Genomic DNA, 21066 nt, shown 5'->3' on the forward strand with positions numbered 1-21066 from the left:
GATTGAGAAACAAACACATTTTATTATTTACAAATAAACTGGGATATAGTTAATAATTCTGTTCCTAACTGAAACATTTAAGAATCTTTCCTAATATGCTGCCTCCAAAATTCTCCACTCAGATCGCCATTGTTTCATATGCAGAATGAGTGAAGAACAGGCGGTGGAGAGCTGCAGAGTAGATTAGAGAATTTCACCATCAGAGTCAAATTCTGTCTACTGAGTCACACTGCAGATTTCCAGAAAATGTTTTGAGATGCTATCAATATACTGCATGGCTAACCTATGATCCACAGGAATTCTATCACTCTTCAGATCCGTGAATGTCTGCTTGTAATGGTGAATGCCCAGTGGAAGTACAGTTTGGTTTAAAAAAAAAGAGTATTTGTATAAAAAAAACATAGTTCTCTGTTATAATCTAATAAGCATATTGAACGTAAATTATTCTGGCCTGGAGGCTTGCAATTCCTCAGATGTGTAGCCATTAGGGAATGGTCTACGTGCATCTGTTAGCTAAATACAGATAGCATGCAACGATAATGTGAACATAATACATTTCCTGGAGAATTCTGAGTCCATAAACCAATGAATGATTTAGAATGAGCAAGCCATTTTCAATTGTGACAGACCTAATCTTCCTCCAGTAATTTTCATGTTATTTCAAGGAAAACTGATCTTTGCTTTATACCATAATGTGAAAGTTTGAAAGGTGTGTGGGTATTTTATTTATATATATATATATATATATATATATATATATATATATAACTAGAATTGAGCACTACTCAAGTGTGAACTATAATTAAAAATTAATCTTAATGGCAAGCTGGCATTGGAACATTTTACATTTCAAAGTTGCAATGTACCTTTAGAAACCCATCAGGGGTGGCCAACCTGTGGCTCCAGAGCCACATGCGACTCTTCATAAGTTAATATGCGGCTCTTTGTATAGGCACCGACTCTGGGGCTGGAGCTACAGGCACCAACTTTCCAATGTGTGTGTGGGGTGCTCACTGCTCAACCCCTGGCTCTGCCACAGGCCCTGCCCCCACTCCACTCCTTCCTGCCCCCTCCCCTGAGCCTGCCGTGCCCTCGTTCCTCCTCCCCATTTTCAATATTGCAAATGACTAGAAAGAAAAATAACTCTCAACAGAAGAGGAACAAGAAATTCTAGGCCTTTACTTACATCTGATGTACTCCATAAGTCACAGATTCCAGCAAATGACACACTATCTGGCAAGAAAGGAATCAAAGCAACATATCGAGCCACCAACTCCTACAAACAAAAATAAAGCAAAGAGCATAGTCACATTCTCATTTACTATGTGGGATGAGAAAGGTATTATTTTTATTAGTCCTAACTAGATTTGAAACTTTCTGCTGCTCCCACTCAAGTAGGGTGGCCAGATGTCCCAATTTTATAGGGACAGTCCTGATTTTTGGGTCTTTTTCTTATATAGGCTCCTATTACCTCCCCACCCTCGTCCTGATTTTTCACATCTGCTGTCTGGTAAAATACCCATTGACTTCAATTCAGCAGGAACAGGTCCCTTTTTGGGACTTTTGTAAAGGCCTGAGCTGACTTTTTTGACTGGGAGTCAGATCAGAACCATAAACCATATGCACAGGTTTTTGTTTCTTTAAAGTAAAATGTACATTTAAGTTTATCTAATAATTTTTTGATAAGCTACTGAACATTTATTTCTAATATTTATAGATAATAAGGTATACTGACATATTAATTCTTCTGAGGCATGAGCTATATTTACAATTACATAAAGATCTAATAGCTGTTTTTTATTTTGCTGTTACATTCCTCTTTTGCCATTCATATGAATGGTTGCTGTTACATACTCATTCACAAATTCAAGGTTTCTAATACTGAGAACAACAATTTTGAAAACTGTTCTCCCAAGTTCCACTATTAGACCACCTCTAAGCTTTGGATGAGATTCAAATCTTAGGCCATGTCCACAATAGGAAATTGGTGTTTTTAACACATTAGCTAACACGTGTGAAAAGTACATCTTTTTCCTAGGGAAGAAAAAGCCTTAAGATGCATGATATATGTTGCCACAGAGCTTAAAACAAAATGAAGCAGCAAGGCATTTGGCTCACTTTTCAGGGAAAGTTCATGGAAAAGCACTAAATGCCAATTCTTATTAAAATGCAAATATAAAATGAAAGCTAAAGCTCTAATTTAATTCAGGATATATCTGATTTTGTTATTTTAAGGCTTTTAGCACTGTTTTAACTCAAAATTTTTTAACTGAAGTATATTTGGTACCACCCCAAATCCTACACTGATTTCAGATCGATTTAAAAGTAAAGTGATAGTTTTTGCTCTGAATTATCTTGTTTTGAACAGTATGGCTCATAACATGCCTTGAAACATAGGGTTTGATATAACCATTCCATTACGATGTCTTGTTTATATCTATAATATAGGACTGTTACAGACTTTTAAAAAGTATTTATTAAATATAACTGGGCCCTTGGGATTAAGAAAATTTGAAACATACAGATTATGGAAAGGTTAACAACTCAAGAGACGAAAGCTTCACCTTTAGTTTGCAAATTGGCAACCATTTTTTGTTTATGCTGAAAAGGATCTGAGAGCTCTCAGCTCTTCCCTTAGGCCACAATCAAGCAATGACTTCCATAGGACATTCTTAATGTTATGCAAATGTTTAATGACTATGCTGAATCAGCACCTTACACCAACGGTAGGTTTATATTTCTGTTACCTATTTCCCCCTTTTGACAATATTTGTTCAATTTTTTCATCCATGCCCCTGCTGCCTGCTATGACTTAGTTTCCTACTCTTTGCAGAATTGCCATTGTTTAACTGTACATCCTAATTCGCCTGAGCTATATACCTAATACTTGTACTGCAACTTTCTTACACAGGATGTTTGTTAAAGGTGGTGCTTTATTGGTCTCTCTCTCTTTGTTTCTCTTCCATTTTCTTTTGTTCTTTGTCTTTTAAACATATTTAATTCTTATAGTACTTATTTACAGGCAAATTTACATCTGCCAGATTTTGAAATACGATAGGTTTTTATTTTGTTCTTTTCTAACAGATGTCGTGCAGTATCTTATCGTTCATTTACTTTGTAACATGAATATTCAATATTTCTTTACTTTATATCCATAGCTTTCCTTCCTTGAAATCTAAGTTTTTGTACAAACATAAAAAATAACGCGCACACATACACGCAGACACAGAGTCTTAAGTTTATGTCTTGTGAATTGAATTGTCTTTTCTAAATAAAATACTTACTGCTGCTGCCTGAGAATTATTAGGATGACCATTAAGGAGCTCCTGTGGTGGGTTCAGAGGTTTGATATATCTGGTAATAAAAACTGTTTTCCCATTTATGTCAACTACAGTTGTCAGGCATTGGCGGCTTGGAAACTTCAATGCACATTCAGCCTGATACTTTTCTGCTGCTTGGAGCAACTTCTCATCTTCTTGGGTATCAAACTTCAAAAGATAGTACAACTTGTATAAAAATACAGTTTTAACCATATAGTTTGGACTTAATTCTCCACTACCTTGTAATCTGTGCAGTTATTTTACACCTACACAAAGTGAATGCAAAGTGGATGTAAAATTCTGGTCTGATATCATTTAAAAAACTTACCATTCTCTTTACACAGGTGTAAATTTAGTTGTAAGGTAGTGGAGAATCAGGCTTTTTGTATTTACATTTATATAAGCACTCCCACATACACAAACACACACATATATGTTGTACATAATAAGCATGATTGTACAGTCTTTACTCAGGCATTGAAAGTTCAGTGAAAGTTTTGCCTTAGTAAGGACTGTTGGAATGGACACATATCACTGTGTCATTCAACAGTGCGTAACTATGATCAGACACTTCAAGGAACTGAGTCTTATTTATAGTCGCAAAACAATAACTACTTTAAAACAACAATCGGGGTAAATTCTCAAAATGTCTGTCGGATTTATGATGCACAACTCCCACTGACATTAATGGGAGTCACATGGCTAAATCACTGTGCAGTGCTGAAAACTGATACAAAAAATGGATTAAGACATATTTATAAAAGCAAGTTATCCTTCTAGTTCAGGCTTGCCTAGCAGTTAAAGACCTTAGGTGTGGTTTTCAAAAGCCCAAATTGAAAGTCAATGGAACATGTGCTCTTACGTCACTTAGGTATTTTAAAAAAATCCTACCCTTCATCTATAAAGGAATATTGTTGATTTTGTAGGTTTGTCCTAGATACAATACAATGTTATGGTTATTTTCTGATTTTTTTTTAACTAAGGCCACTTTATACCACTCTGGCAGCGTAAAGAGGCCTTAAAGTGTGTATAAATATTTTACATTTTTTTAAGGCGCCTGAATGTTCCTGAGAATTCAGGCCTTTAACTCAAAGTAATGCATGGTTTAAAAACAACCCCTTCGTTGTGTTATCCTGTTCCCCAAGCCTCCCCAAGTTGGGATTGCCATGCCCTGCTCAGTAACAAGCCATCCAAGCCAATAAAGAAGGCATCTCTTATGATGATCCTTCTCAACCAAAAATGGTGACCACAGTATGGAATTTGTGTAGTGATGCTTATAGTTTCAATTTTTAAATATAAAATAGTGATTTCTTGCAAAATATTATTAATTAAATGATACTGATCTAAGATACTATGTCAGCATAAAAGAGTTTGCATGCTACACATAGTACATATATGGTCAAACACAGATGAAGAACTGCTGCCATTAAAGGTAGTGGGAAAAGTTGCAGAGGAAGAACAAAATGAATCCTAAACAGTAAATAGCAATATCTGTTGATTAATTTAAAAATCACATATGTTGTACCTTCTTAAGCATTTCATTCATCTAGAGAGAGATTTAGGAAGGCCAAAAAGAAAGAAAAAGATAATAAATAAAAGAAGGAAAATGTATTAAAAATCAAATTGAGAAGCTTAAAGCAATCTATAGACATTTCAAGCTACTTAGCTACAGCAGGAAAGCGTAGAAACATTAACAAAAGGGGAAATATTCAAGTACTTTTTTCATTTTATACTGAAAAATTTCTATATTAAAGAGGTTTAAAAGAAACAAGAGATGGGGATTGTTTACATCCCGATTTATGTACCCAAGATGCAGCTTTTAAATAGCCACTGCTGAAAGAGTAAGAAAAGGAAAAATCCATACCGCTTTTGTAGTGAAGCAGATTTCTCTCTGATACACTGTATTAGGTTTAATTTCCATAAATGAATTTAGTGTTCATGAGAAAAGTGCTGGCAACTGAGTCCTGGAGACTGACGTCCCCAACTGATCCACAAAAAATGGGAACAGCACAGATAATTCTAGTGCAAGTTTTCCCACACTACCCCATGAATGAGTCTCAGCTATGACCTGGAGGGACTTCCAAGGACTACTTTAGACCTGACCCTTCAATCCTTGCTCTCTCTTCTAAGTTTGACAATTATGCTGGTGATATGTGATGTGGATACCTGTTCACAAGGAACTGGACTCCATGCAATTCATACAGATCACCAAACAGCCACTGGCAATTCCCAACCCTCGTGTCCATCCCCCCCCCCCCCCCCCCCCCCCGCGGCCATCCACGTGCTGAATTGAGCTGGACTTGTAATGATAACCTCTAGGGCAGGACCCTCTATTCACTGAAATCAACGAGTACTGGATCAGGCCCTACATCCCATTTGCAATACTTTGAACTATTTGGCTCTCCTACATACACATTCTGTAAATTAAACATTTGAAATGTGTAGGAATTACACTACATTTAGGGGAGTCACTTTCAATACAAAATGCAATTGTGGTTCTTTTATTTGGTCAAAAAAGTCAGAAGACAAGCACATGAAAATTTATGAACTTGGCATACTCTGTTGTACATAAAATTTAACAACAAAATGTCCACTGCATGCTATAGAATAATCTTCAGTTTAATTTGTTCCTTTCCTTATGAGCCTCTTTCAACATTGTAGATTATTTTATTGTTTTCCATTTACTATCCCACTCTTTTAAAATTGGATTATATGAAACCACACAGAATGTTTGTTAAAGTAATAATCTAGTTTGAATCAGTCTAAGTTAAATAACATTATAAATAAAAAAACTTTTGTTTACTAGCTACAAGTTACAATATTTCAATTGTCTTAGATATTAAATAGACTGAAAGGCAGATGCCGTTGATTAAAGTCTAGCTCCGCTGAAGTCAATGGTAAAACTCCCACTGACTTCAGTGGGGCCAGAACTTCACGTCAAATACACAGCAAAAGTACTGGTGCAAGAAATTACTGAACCTCGTTTGTCACACCGATCCTCTCTTTTTCTGCTATACTTAATTCTTCAAATGTTAGCAAATAGAAAATCTATATTGATAGTTTCCTTACCTCAGTAGCATTTCTCTCTTCTAGTATTAGTTACAATACACTTTAGTGGCACAGAATAATTATGCTACAATTTAGTTTTGATAACTAGTGTTCTCTGACACTGAGAAAAGGATTCTCACATTCTATCTTGTCTATCTGTTCTTTATGTCTGATAAAGTCTTTGCTGCATCTTCACAGTGGATGATATTTCATTCCCTTTCTAGCTCTTACATCTGGCATTCTGACCAGGGACAACTAGCTAATACTATATCTATAATCAAAGAAAACAAATGAAGTCAGTGAGAAAGGACTTATCAAAAATGTAAACTTTTCTATTACATAAAGTGTGCAATTTGGTCTGTAACAATGTTATAAACACAGGGCCAACATTTCAGAATTTCATGCATTACCATCACAATAATATGTACTATTTTGGTAATTGGCCATGAAAATTAATATGTGCACAAAATTATAAAATTTGGCCACCATTTATTTTAATAACAGAAATATCAAAATTCATAATTATATAGTCTATGATATTTAACAATGAACTCTGAATTTCATTTATCAAGAAATACCTTTAGACAGGAATTTATTTGAATTGTAACTATTTTTCATTCTGAAAAAATATTGGCGACAGGTCTATATATATATATATATAAAAAAAAAAAAGGTCAATTTTTTCCCGTAAAGCTTACAACAATTTCTTTCTGCAGTTAATTATTGTATATAGAATAGAACTGTGGAAATGACCTGGTATATTAACGATGCTTCAAGGCTGTTGTGTAAATCTTTACAGCTTCATATATTAGTGCTAATTTGCCATGTCACTAAGCTAATTAACCTTGAATTTACCCATGAAAGAACAAATTTACAAATCATGTTTCCCTTTCTTTGTTTTCCATGGCATTACATTGCAACAATTCTCATAGCACACTGCACTATGACCAGTACTGAACAAACAATATGAAATTGAGACTGTAATTCCATAAGAGGGAGAGCAAAGTTTACTTTAGTTGTTTATGCAATGATCAATGCTCTAAAAAATGAATTATACTTCCAGAGTTCAAAATTTGCTTAGTTTTAATTTTGTATAATACATAGATATGATCCCTCCTCCCCAACTCCTCTTCATCTTCAAATAAACTGCTACTGGAGCAGTTAAGTCAGGGATTCTCAAAGTGGGAGTTGGGACCCCTCAGGGGGGTCACAAGGTTATTACATGGGGGGTCATGAGCTGACAGCCTCCACCTCAAACCCTGCTTTGCATCCAGCATTTATAATGGTGTTAAATATATAAAAATGTGCACTCAGAGGCTTGGTATGTGAAAGGGGTCACCAGTACAAAAGTTTGAGAACCACTGAGTTAAGTCCAAAGCAAAATATGAGAAGCTGCTGTTTGTGCAGAAGCAACATGGATATATCCTGACTGACTGTATCTCAGAGTATGTCTACACAGCAAAAGCTGTGCACAAAATAGCATACCCACGCTAGGGTGAACCCAGCTAATGTGAATAACAATAGCAGTGAAGACAGCGTATCGTGGGCAGTACATGCTCATATGCACCTTAGGTATGTAGTCAGCTCACTAGCCCACTCTGAAGCCTGTGCTGTGCTGTCTTTACTGTCATTGTTACCCCTACAACTGGATTTAAGCTAGTTTGGCCATGCCTGGATAGGCTAGCTTTTGCTGTGTAGACATACCCTGAGAATGAACTGCATACGGGTACAAGAAGTGACGAGATTTTGGGAGAGGGGTTGTTTTTTGAACACAGACTTTTTCTGTTGTTGCACAAGCATGTCTTTTTAGTTTGGTGAAGGAAGTAAAAGAACTAGGTCAAGAATGAAAAAAAAACTCCTACTTAGAAATATCTTCAAGAGATTTACAGGACAGGAGATGACATTAATATGAATGGCATAATATAATAACTAGTGAACAGCAAATAATGCAAGTTTTGAATTAATTCACTTTGCATCCCTTTTGTGTTCTCTTTCCCCAAATACTTGTGTGATCAAGTTTTACTAGCAAGAATGCTTGTGAGAAGCAAATGTTAAGCTTGTATGTTCAAATACTTATGGAATGTGAAAATTAAACTTATTTTTAAATGAGCATTTTAACCAGAAAACTGATGAGTCACCCTCATCTAGGTGAGGGAAACATACAAAATCATCTGAAATATGTGTTCAATCTCAACTAAGCAAGACAGCTCAAATTATGATTAAGAAGCCAGAGACATTATTACACTTGCAAAAAATGTCATGTAATTATGAATAACAAAATACATAAGAGAAAACAGATCTGTTTGCACATAGTCTGTGAAGAGAAAAAGAGATTAAATTTATTAAATAAATTATACATCACAAATTGTTCACTCAGATCTACTATATAATGCACCTCCCAAGTTTGCCTGAGTGTTTGAATATCCATTTTTTTAAAATAACCCAATTCTGTTAAAGATAAATCAGAAAGCAAAGATTTCATTACAATTTAAAAACAAAATTGTTTTAGCATTACTTTTAAATTATAAAAAATACATGCAAGTGCTCAGAAACACTAATACTGGTCAGTTAAAAATTACTGAATCAAGTTTAATTCAAATGCAGGTTCTCAAACTGTGGGTCGGGACCCCAAAGTGGGTCGCAACCCCATTTTAATGGGGTCACCAGTGCCAGCATTAGACTTGCTGGACCCAGGGCTGAAGCTAAAGCCCGAACTCTACTCCCACCCAAGGTGGCGGGGCTCAGGCTGCAGCCCCCTCTCCTCCTACCCGAGGCAGTGGAGCTCGGTCTCTGCCACCCTTCCGGGGTCACGTGGTTGTCAGAAGGGGGTTGCGGTGCAATTATGTTTGAGAGCTCCTGTTTCACTTTTACAGTGTAACTCAGTCAAGATCTGTATCCATGTTATATACCATATTAAAATTACTTATTTACACGCATATCAAGAATCTTGGCACCAAAAGCAAAATTTGAAAGGTGTTAGTTACCTTTTCCCGAACTGGATCTCCAGGAATAAGCTGTGGTTCAATAGTAATAAACAGTGTTATGTAGGACCCCTCACTCAGACTTCGGACAGAATCATATCCTCTCTCATTTCCTAGGTTCTTTTCTTTACCGTAGCCAAGGAGTACTGGAGGAATATCTATCTTAAATGTGCCATCTATCTATGAAGTAGACAGAGAAATATTAATCCATACACATCAATCATTCATGACCAATAATGATAATAATTTCAAAATAAAAAAAAAAATGCTTCCTCAAGTTTTAGCATTCAGAAAGGCCGTGTCGCCAATGCCAACACTGCTCTTGGCTCTTCCACCTGAATCCAGACAGAGAACCCAACCATGGACGCCTCTAGCCAGGTCCTGGTGTGGATTTGCAGAGACTGTTGTCTGCATTTTCTTGTCACAGAAAATCAGGATGGGAAAACCATCCAGTGTGAGAGGTACTCACTGGTAGAATCTCTCAGGAAGCAGGTGCGAGAGCTACAGGAGGAGGATGAAGAGCATCCATGTACAGGAAGAATTAATTGAAAACGTGCTCCTGGAGACCTCTACATTTGAGGAAGAAATCCAGCTGGAAAGGACTGAGATAGCAGTACCAGGGGAGGAGGAAACTGCTGCTCTTCACAGGGAGGAACCTGGCTGCTCAACCCTGCTTCCAACCTACTGTCCACAGAGATACCATTGTGCTACCCTGGCAACAAGAGATGAGGAATCTCCCCCAAATGTGGAGGAGGAGAAGCCATGTACCCCCAAGCAGGGAGGATCAAGGCCACCACTCCCAAGAAGAAACATAGGGTAGTGATTGTAGGTGACTCCCTTCTAAGGAGGACGAAGGCACCCATCTGGAGGCCTGACCTGGCATCCTTGGAGGTGTGCTGCCTGCCAGGGGCCCATTATCCAAGACATTCTGGAAGGACTGACGAGGATCATCCGCCTTCTGACTACTACCCCATCCTGCTCTTCCATGTGGGCAATAGTGATACTGCAAGACATGATTCTGAGCAGATCAGAAGTGACTACAGGACTCTAGGAGGGTGAAGGAGTTGGGAGCCCAGGTGGTATTCTCATCGATCCTTCCAGTCAAGGGTAGGGGCCCGGGCTGAGATGGACACGTCCTGGAGGTAGATACATGGCTGAGTGAATGGTGTCACCAAGAAGGCTTCAGCTTCCTCAACCAAGAGATCCTGTTCCGAGAAGAAGTACTGCTGAGTAGAGATGGGGTCCACCTATCATGGAAGGGGAAGAGTATCTTTGGACATAGACTGGCTAACCTGTTGAAAGTCTCTGGGTAAGGATAAAAGGGGTCAGAAAACAAGGGTGATGTCATGGTAGGTGTCTTCCATAGACCACCTAAACAGAAAGATGAGATGGATGAGGCTTTTTTTAAACAACTAATAAAATCATCCAAAACACAAGATGTGGTGGTGGTGGGGGACTTCAATTACTGAGATGTGTTAGGAAAATAATACAGCGGGGCACAGATTTTCAAACAAGTACTTGGAATGTACTGGCGACAACTTTTTTTTCTTTATTAACAGAAGGTGGAGAAGCAACTAGCAGAGAGACTATTCTGGATTTGATTCTGACAAACAGGGAGGAACTAGTTGAGAATCTGAAGGTGGAAGGCAGTTTGGATAAAAGTGATCATGATTTTAAGGAATGGTAGCATGGAAAACAGCAGAATAAAGACAACTGACTTCAAGAAGGCAGACTTTAGCAAATCAAAGAACTGGTAGATAAGATCCCATGGGGAAAAAGAGTTCAGGAGAACTGGAAGTTTTTTAAAGAGACATTATTAATGGCACACAATAGCAAACTATACCAATGCATAGGAAAGCTAGGAAGTATGGTAAGAGGGCCCCCTAGCTTAACCAAGAGAACTTCAGTGACCTGCAGCTCAAATAAGAATCATACAAAAAGTAGAAACTATGTTAAATTACACAGGATGAATATAAAAACAATATAAACATGTAGGAACAATTAGAAAGGTCAAGGCATAAAACAAGATTAAACTAGCTAGGGATGTAAAGCGTAACAAGAACGCATTTTACAAATATACGAGAAGCTAGAGGATGACCTAGGCCAGAGTAGGCCCATTATTCAATGAGGAGGGAAAGGAAATAGCAGAAAACGCAACAATGGCTGAAGTGTTAAATGTTTCAGTTTTCACCAAAAAAGTTAGCAGTGACTGGATGACTAACATAGTGAACATCAGTTTAAATGGAGTAGAATCTAAGGTTAAAATAAGAAAAGAACAAGTTAAGAATTACTTAGAAATATTAGGTATCTTCAAGTCAGCAGGGCCTGATGAAATACATCCGAGAATACTTAAGGAACTGTCTGAAGAGATCTCTGAGCCATTAGAGATTATCTTTGAGAACTTGTGAAGGATGGGAGAGATACTTGAGGACTAGAAAAAGGCAAATATAGTACCTATCTGTAAAAATAGGAATAAGAACAACCCAAAGAATTATAGACCAGTCAGCTTAACTTCAAGTGCCTAGAAAGACAATGGAGCAAACAAACAATCAATTGGTAAGCACGTAGAAGAAAATAAGTAACAGTCAACATGGATTTATCAAGAACAAATTATGTCAAACCAATTTAATATCCTTCTTTGATAGGGCAACAAGCCTTGTGGATAGGGGGAAGCAGTAGATGTGATATATCTCGAGTTTAGTAAGACTTTTGATACTGTCTCACATGACCTTCTCATAAACAAACTAGAAAAATATAGCCTAAATGAACCTACTATAAGGTGGGTGAACAACTGGCTGGAAAACCATACTCAAAGAGTAGTTATCAATGGTTCACAATCAAGCTGGAAGGACATATTGAGTGGGGTCCTGCAGGGATCTGTCCCGATTCTATTCAATATCTTAATAAGTTATTTGGATAATGGTATAGAGAGTATACTTGAAGTTTGCAAATGATACCAAGATGGGAGAGGGGTACGTAAGCTTTGGAGGACAGGATTAGAATTCAAAATTATATTGACAAGCTGGAGAAATGGCCTAATCATAGAATCATAGACTTAAAGGTCAGAAGGGACCATTATGATCGCCTAGTCTGACCTCATGCCCAACACAGGCCACAGAATCTCACCCACCCACTCCTGTATCAAACCCCTAACCCTGTGGTTCTCAAACTAGGGCCGCCGCTTGTTCAGGGAAAGCCCCTGGCGGGCCGGGACGGTTTGTTTACCTGCTGTGTCCGCAGGTTTGGCATAAAGGACAAAGCAGACCCAAATGTCCCTTAGTTCCTTCGCCATTACAGAATTCCAAAGCTAAAGGATTCTGGAGTAGCAGGGAAGGAAGGCAGGTCATGGGATCCACATGAATAAAACATTTTAAAGAAACTGTAAATAACTTTCTTTCTACTTTGGAGTATTTGTCTATGGGGATCACACTCTAGATGATTGGTTAGCAGTCATCTCCCCAAGAAAGTGGCTGGCAGAAGTCCTATCGGACCCTAAGGCTTCAGCACTGCTGTACAAAACTAGACATCAGATCTAGCAGCCCAAACCAGAGAGTAGTCATGTGTAAACATGTACACTAATCTCCATGTAGCTACCCTTTAAATCTCTGAGCACAGGAACATTCTTCAAGCATGCAGAAGTGGTAACTTCAGCGCTGGCTGACAGTGCTCTAATATGAGGGTAGTAATTTAGTTACCTCACAGAAAATCTTTATGCAATTAAACACCCATTTTGAGAGACTCTGGCTTGAAATAGCCAGTCCTCTAGACCTGTCCCCAAAGCCTACAAAAAGTCTGAGTGACTTGAAAAAGGGTTTGTTCTGTGGAAGTAGTAAAACAGTACCCTCAACACACCAAGTGTGTGAAGTCTAGCCTCCCAGTACTTGAATGAGGCTTAGGGGAAAAGATGAATGGACTCATGAAGGTGAAAGTCTGAAACCATTTTAGGTAAGAAGGGGTAAGGTCTGCAATAGAGGTCTCTGGTGTAAGTCACGTTGAGCAGTCCAGATAAAAAATATTTTTTACTTGGATCTATATGTCGGCCTTGTACAGGCCTTCATGATGTAAACTAGAATGTCCTGCACTTCAGAGCAGCAACTTCTATCCATAATGCTCAGCCAGCTAACATCCAAGCTGTCTGATGCGGCGATGAAGGATCCATGTGAAGGACCTGCCCCTGATCCTGGGAAATAATGCCTGAAAGGTTTGGAAGTGTGATTGGAGGCTGCATTGACAGGCACATCAGTTCCAAGTACCAAAACTGTCAAACCCATGCTGTTGCTATCGGTATTAGTAAGGTTTTGTTCTGTCTCACTTTTTTGAGGACTGTGGGGAGTAGCGGAATCAGTGGAAAATCATATATCAGGTCCCTCTTCCAAGGATTCAGGAATGCATCTAAAAGGAAACCCAGACTCATCCCTCCAATGAAGCAATACAGTTGGTACTTCTTGTTCATGCTGGTAGCACAAAAGTCTGCCGTGGAAAGTCCCACTTGAGTAAGATTTATAGGAAGACAGAATCTTTGAGAGCCCATGTCAAGGTTCCTTCCCCACTCTGAACTTTAGGGGACAGATGTGGGGACCTGCATGAAAACCTCTAAGCTTAACTACCAGCTTAGATCTGCTTTTGCTGCCACCACCCAAATAGTTTGAGTCATTTGGGAAACTCTGTCTTCCCCTCAAAAACCTTTCCCTCCCTGGGTAGCCTTGAGAGACTCCTCCACCAATTCCCTGGTGAACACCGATCCAAACCCCTTGGATCTTAAAACAAGGAAAAATCAATCAGATTCTTTAAAAGAAGCCTTTTAATTAAAGAAAGAAAGGTAAAAATCATCTCTGTAAAATCAGGATGGAAAATAACTTTACAGGGTAATCAGATTCAAAGAGCCCAGAGGAACCCCCTCTAGCCTGAGGTTCAAAGTAACAGCAAACAGAGGTAACCCTCTAGCAAAAGGTACATTTACAAGTTGAGAAAACAAAGATAAACCTAACACGCCTTGCCTGGCTGTTACTTACAAGTTTGAAATATGAGAGACTTGTTCAGAAGATTTGGAGAGCATGGATTGATGTCTGGTCCCTCTTAATCGCAAGAGCGAACAACCCCCAAAACAAAGAGCACAAACAAAAGCCTTCCGCCCACCAAGATTTGAAAGTATCTTGTCCCCTTATTGGTCCTTTGGGTCAGGTGTCAGCCAGGTTACCTGAGCTTCTTAACCGTTTACAGGTAAAAGGATTTTGGAGTTTCTGACCAGGAAGGATTTTATAGTATTATACACAGGAGGGCTGTTACCCTTCCCTTTATAGTTATGACAGCCCATTTGTGATTGATAGCACACTTCCTGCTGAGACAGTCTGATGGGTTTTTCTGAATGTTTGGTAAGTGTATGTAAGAGCTATGGAGTAACTTGATTCTGTATATATCAATCTCACAGATGAACTGCCTCCTGACAGAGAGGGGATGTTCTTGCTTCACCTTGTTTGTTGACATAGGATTGACAGAACTGTAGTATTGTCTTGTCAGGACTTACCTGGTAGCTCCCTGGAGATATTAAATGCAAGATAAGACTCCTATACAACAGGTATAGTTAAGAGGTAATGACATCACTGTTGTCAAAACTATAGGAGACAGATCAGATGTTTCACTACAGGCATCTTCCAAACCTATAATTCATACTCCAGTTTACTGATACTTACCCTTGTTTGAAAGTATATGGTAGAAAATGGAATCCGAACACATCCCAGCCAATGTCTCTCAACACGAGTGTGGATTCCACTTCCTCTTTCACGATCATCCTAGAAAAAAATTGCAAAATAGGTATTCTAACAATACAATGTACACAAATTTACAAGCAGACTTCATTCCCTTTAAGTGTCTTAAACTTTCTCAATGGCTTAATCAAGTTATTAAAATTTCTAATTAGTAATGGATTTTTAAATAAAATTTGTTACAAATACTGCTTAAACTATTAAGATAATAATATTTGTTTCTTGAAGCATCCAAATGTGCTTGACACTGTGCAAACACGAAAGAAGGAATGGCCATTGCTACAATGAGCTTATGTTTTAGGACCCTAGACTTGCAATGAGCCCTGTGCAAGAGGACCCCTGTGCCAGCACAGAGCTCTATTAACTTTAGGGGGTTGCCTAAGCAAAGCACATTAAGCCCCAGTCCTGTAATGAAAAAGTTTCAATTGTATTAAAAAAGCTTTCTGGACTGAGCAGTTGATAAGATATGTGAATAATAAACCAGAAAAATGGGCAGAGGAGATGACAAGAGATGCTTTGTAGAATTGCGCATTCATGTTCCCTTATATGTAAAATCACAGAATTGCACTTGTCTAGACAGACAAATAACTAGCCCTGTGTGTGTACCTATAAAAGACTTGTAGGTGGATATCAGGATGAACAGGTACAAAGGAGATACAGATCTGGGTACGCACACACAACTGTGTTTGCAAAGCGTGTGTGCCAGGGCAGATTTAGCATGGGTCCCTGGGTTCATCAGCACCCACAGAAATAATTAAACGCAGAGTGCCAAACTTGAATGGTGTTGTGACCCCATGTGCTAAGTCACAATGCCACTGACTCAAATTTGACTCAGCCTCACCGCTGACAGTTGGGCCAAACCTGAGCGGCACTGTGACCTTGTGCACCAGGTCACAATACATGGAGCTGGCAGCCTGGCCCAACTCTGCAGGACAAGAGCTGCCGTTGGTGTGAGAGTGCAGGGTGAACTCACACTCAAGCACCCCCCCCTTCCCAGGGCTTCCCCTCTGCACTAGAATAGAATTAGGGTTGCAGTGCCAAGGCACAGGGTGCTGCTGTGGGTGGCCAGTGCCCCACTTAACTAGAATTCAAAATCATGTCCAAGAAGAGTTTAGTATAGTGCCCCTATTGAATCAGGAGGCTACATCCACCCCGAGTGCATGCATCCTTTTTTAACTGAAGATCAAGCATGTTAATTTTGACCTTGATTTCCAACTTCTATAGAACAACACATTTTTGCTTATACAAAACCAGGCACAAGTACTGTATATTAAACAGAGACGTATAATTAGCTATATTCACGCGCCCAATTTGTGTGTGCTCATCCAGTGATGTGGACATTTAAATGCCCAGGCCTACTTCAAAAGTGAAAATCTAGCTGTGATGGCGTATGCAAACCCCACATTGGGCTGGAAGGGGTTTAAAGGACAGTATTGGGCCCAAGTAGCCCTGTCTCTCCAACCCTGAAGAGCAAGCTCCAGCTGAAGAAGGGACTGAAAAGGGAGGAACCCAGCTCAGAAGGGGAATGGCTAGGGAGGACAAATCTACCCTGAAAGCTCCTGACAGGGGCACCAGAGAAGCCTCCCTGAGGGATGTGAGACTATATGCTGAGCCTGGTTGGCACTGATGGTATGGCTACCTTTCATTTTTCTTTCCATCTTATCTGGGGCTGAAAGCTGGGAGACAAAAGCAGTGGTATGAAATGACCCAGGAGGGTAACTCAGAGGGCACCTTGGGGGGCCAGATACCGTTGACTCTCCTAGAGCCCTGGGTTGCAGCGTGGTGGAGTGAGTAGGCCCAGGCTCCCCTACCACTGCCTCCACTACAGGAGGGACTCGAGCCACTTGTACTTCTCAGCATGCCTCTGAGTAAAGAAGAACCCGGACTGAAAGACTTAGAAAGGGGGGCATTTGGTGCGCTAACCACTAGGCAACCTAACCCACCAAGGACACTATTACATTATTTCTTAATAAATCTGTATTGAGCTAACATATGGGTTCATGTTGTCATTCAATGATTTCCGTATTAAACATGATCAATATACAAGTAAAAAGATGATATTGGTCCAAATGCCAGCTCTGCAAATTCAGCCTGGGATCTGAAAGTCAAGCTGGGATCCTTCCTTCTCATGCTTCATCCCCTGCAATAAAAGTTTTGCAGACCAAATTCTTCCCTCTGTGACATTTGTGCATTTAATATTTTTTGCCTGAGATTTTTTAAAAGTGCTGAGCATTGGCATCATTCTATTCCCATTGAATTCAACAGTAAAACTCTCACTGATTTAAGTAGAAGCAGAGTTAGGCCACAGCTGAGAGCTTTTGAAAATTCCATCTTAATTACTACTATTATTTGTTATTATTTATCTAGTGCCTAAAAATGAAAGGCACAATGCAAAACAAAGAGAAAGACATAGATCCTGCCCCAAAGAACTTGCAATCTAGAATCAGACAAAACACACACACACACACAAATCAAACAACAAAGCAACAGATGTGGGTTTGAACAAGTATAACTTGGAATTGGAATTTAGCAAACACTTCTGATAATGAACAAGAAGAAATAAAATCCAGTTTACTCTCCAATTGGCTATGTTGGCTCTACACTGCTACCAGGATTAAAAAGCTGTAAAATCCTCATTTTTGTCACTGAAGTCAGCACATATTATTGACTACACACACAAGCTCAAACCTTAGGCAGCAGAAAACAGACTGAGTACCTGGACTTTGCACAGCACTGCTTTGTTCAGGTGGGGTGACAATACAATGGAACAAGGATTTTACAATCTAGATTGGACATAATATAGCTAGGAATGACAACAATGGGAAAAGGAAAGGAGCATGGGAGGATGAAGGTGTAACAGTGAAAGTTCATGACACGAATATGAGAGTATGATATATTACGTCTAATATATTACAGTAGAACCCCTATTTTATGAACTAATTGGGGAGGGAAGAGATCATAAAATCAAAAAGTTCATACAACTGATTATCTCAAAATTACAATAGGTTCAATGTATAGGTTGCATCATGGTGCAGCATGTTGCTTTCTCCTCATCCTTCAAACCACTTCAAAGCAATTTCAAATGCATTGAAGGCATAGGAATGTGAATGGATGTTGACTTATTCTTTATCAACATTGTTTTTGTCATGAGATTTTTTCCCTCCCATCAGGAAAAATGGTTCAAATAACTGGTTGTTCATAAGACTAGTGTTCTATTCTACGATAATTTACATATATATCTTGTTGGTTACTCTTGTGATTATTTTTCCCATACTCAGGAGAAACAGCCATAATATTCAGTGATGTTCTTTATATCAAAGACACTGACTTAAATGTCAAAATGGTCCTTCAGACACCAAGCTCACCTCTAAGACATCATAGAGTACTTCATCAAAAATGTTAATGAACACTTCATCCTTCACTGATTGCAAACTTGTGGTGCTGTAGTCACCATTAGGAGCTCTATCAAAATAAAATATTAGTGATTTATAAAGAATACAGAAAAACTGTACGATTCACTAAACTTTACATTCATTTACACACACAAACAAAAATGTTACTCAAGGACATACTGTGAATCTCAAAACCAATAACTTGTTTTCATTTACTCATACCTAAATGGAAGTTCAAGTTCCTCATTCCAGTTGGGGTTTGGCCCCTCTGCTGTTGTTGTCCTGCAGACTGTTCGCTGAAAAGAAACTTCTACAAAAGGATGGACTAAAGCCTTCAAAATACAATTAAAATGAAAATAAAAATAGACAATAATTTGGCAGAACATTTGTAAATTGTCAATTTTTCAACGTATGTAATAAAATGAAAATAATATATGAAAGATATGTTCATTTGTTGACTTCTGTGACAAACACAGAATTCTGCATTTCATGGGCTTCTAACATTTTAGGGTGTTGATTTTTGTTTGTAACTCTAATATTCTTGAAAAGAAATATATAGTCAAACTACTGACATGTGTCCACAGTCTTAAATTTCACCTTCAGATTATTGTGTAGAATTAAGCCTGAATTAAAAAGGATCTATCAGACAGGATCAAATTTAGCAACAGGCAAAGGATGCTAGTTACCTGAAAAAGCTAATTAAAACAGATTATGTGACCCAATCAGCCCACTGAAAGATGTACATTTGTGTCTTACTATCTGTAATCAAAGAACAAAACTTTTTGATACTATCATGGTTCTCTCTGTATCTGGCCCTTCTTACTACCTGTTTCAGTTAAATTAATCTTGGACTAGAAATAACAAAACCCTAATATTATCTTTTTTAAAAATGCCAGAAAGAGGAATTTATCTAGTGTCCAAAAGTGTGAAAGGAACCACACAAAAATGTTTAAAAAATCAGGACATTATAGTGTTTCTAAAAAGGGCAACAAATGTAAAATCAAAACAAAAACTGAAGCAAGAACAGTGGGTCTCCATCCTCTCCCTTCAGGATGCTAAATTTGGCTTCCAATTGCCACCGGAAATTTAGTCTCAATTTCAACCTCACTGATAATATGATCTAACCAGTCAATGTTACTGCTTAGAAGAAAGGGAAACAACCCGGTATGACCAAGTATCAGAGGGGTAGCCGTGTTAATCTGGATCTGTAAAAAACAACAGAGAGTCCTGTGGCACCTTATAGACTAACAGACGTATTGGAGCATAAGCTTTCATGGGTGAATGCCCACTTCGTCAGACGCATGACCAAATTACCATTCAATTTATGTCAATATTATACTGTACCTGGTTGAAAGCCCAATCAATGCTGTGGGTTGGGCTCTGAAGTGATGGAGATGCTGCAAACATCTCATTAAAGGACCTTGAAGATCTGGATGGCTGTTGAAGTTTGCTAGGAAGGAAAATATATAACTGTGACAGAGAACACACAAGAGAAAGTTATTTATCTTATAGTAACTGGAAGTTCTTCAAGATGTGTTATCCCTATGGGGGATCCACGTGTCCAATCAGAGAATTCTTGAAAGCAGTGTCCACAGATCTGCGCATGGACCCTCACTCTCCTCATGCCTCCAACCGAGGAGCTAAAGGGTGGAGTAGACCAACCACCTCTCCAGTTCCTTCTATATCAGGAATCCCACCATGATCTGAAGCAGAAAAGAAGGAGGGCAGGCAGTGGAATACACACAGGGACCACACATCTAATTAAGTAACTTTCTCTTCTCCTTGGAGTGCTGGTCCCTGTGTGTATTCCACTGTGGGTGACTGATGACGAGCAGTACTCAAGTAGGAGGAGAGTGTGAGGATGCAGGCGGCAGAGCCAACTGAAGCACTACCATGCCAAAGGCCGCATCAGTGGAGTTCTGTACTAAAGAATAATGTCTCACAAACGTGCGGAAGGAACTCCATGTGGCTGCTTCGCAAATGTCAAGTACAGGTACTTCTTGAAGTGATTCCATTGATGTCACTTGTTCTTTTGTAGAATGAGCTCTCCACCCCATAAAAGAGAGGAAGATTACACAGCTGAAAGAGTAAAACAGAGCACAAGATCTCTTTAGAGATTCTCTGAGAGCATTCAGCTTGACCTGGAACTCGTTCTGCTACAGCGATAAACAATCTACGAGGTTTTCTGATTGGCTTTGACCTTTGCAGAAAAAGGGCTAAGGTTCATTTCACAACAAAGGAATGAAGTCTCCTCTCTTCTTCAGATGCATTTAGTTTCATAAAATACACAGGTAAGTGGATTGACTGGTTCAGGTGACTCTCCGAAGCTACTTTGGTGGTGAACTTAGGATGTAAACACAATGAAACTTTGCTTCTATGGAACATGGTGTAAAGTGAATCTACCTTCAGTGCTTCAAGCTCATCCACCCTCCTGGCTCAGGTGATGGCTATCAGAAATGCAATCTTTATGAATAGGAGAGACATGGAACATGTAGCTAGTGGTTTGAAGGGAGGCTTAGTGAGCACCAAAAGAACAAGGGTGAAGTTCCATTGAGGAGTAGGT

The 21066-nt window shown here is 38.9% G+C and overlaps 1 protein-coding gene across 4 annotated transcripts in view; it reads right to left on the reverse strand.

Annotated features, from left to right (window-relative positions):
• Positions 1-21066, reverse strand: part of CC2D2A (coiled-coil and C2 domain containing 2A) — a 118255-nt gene that overhangs the window by 10943 nt on the left and 86246 nt on the right. For 3 of the 4 annotated variants that reach the window (XM_034771707.1, XM_034771706.1, XM_034771709.1), the window contains exons 25-32: positions 19848-19953; positions 18726-18835; positions 18477-18573; positions 15040-15138; positions 9353-9529; positions 4846-4866; positions 3285-3488; positions 1187-1276 (exon numbers count right to left, since the gene is read on the reverse strand). In XM_034771707.1, the coding sequence (XP_034627598.1) occupies positions 1187-1276; positions 3285-3488; positions 4846-4866; positions 9353-9529; positions 15040-15138; positions 18477-18573; positions 18726-18835; positions 19848-19953 (904 nt within the window). The remainder of the gene's footprint in view (positions 1-1186; positions 1277-3284; positions 3489-4845; positions 4867-9352; positions 9530-15039; positions 15139-18476; positions 18574-18725; positions 18836-19847; positions 19954-21066) is intronic. The other variant, XM_034771710.1, reaches the window with a different exon arrangement.

Source organism: Trachemys scripta, chromosome 5 (assembly GCF_013100865.1).
Source record: "Trachemys scripta elegans isolate TJP31775 chromosome 5, CAS_Tse_1.0, whole genome shotgun sequence".
NCBI lineage: Eukaryota > Metazoa > Chordata > Testudines > Emydidae > Trachemys > Trachemys scripta.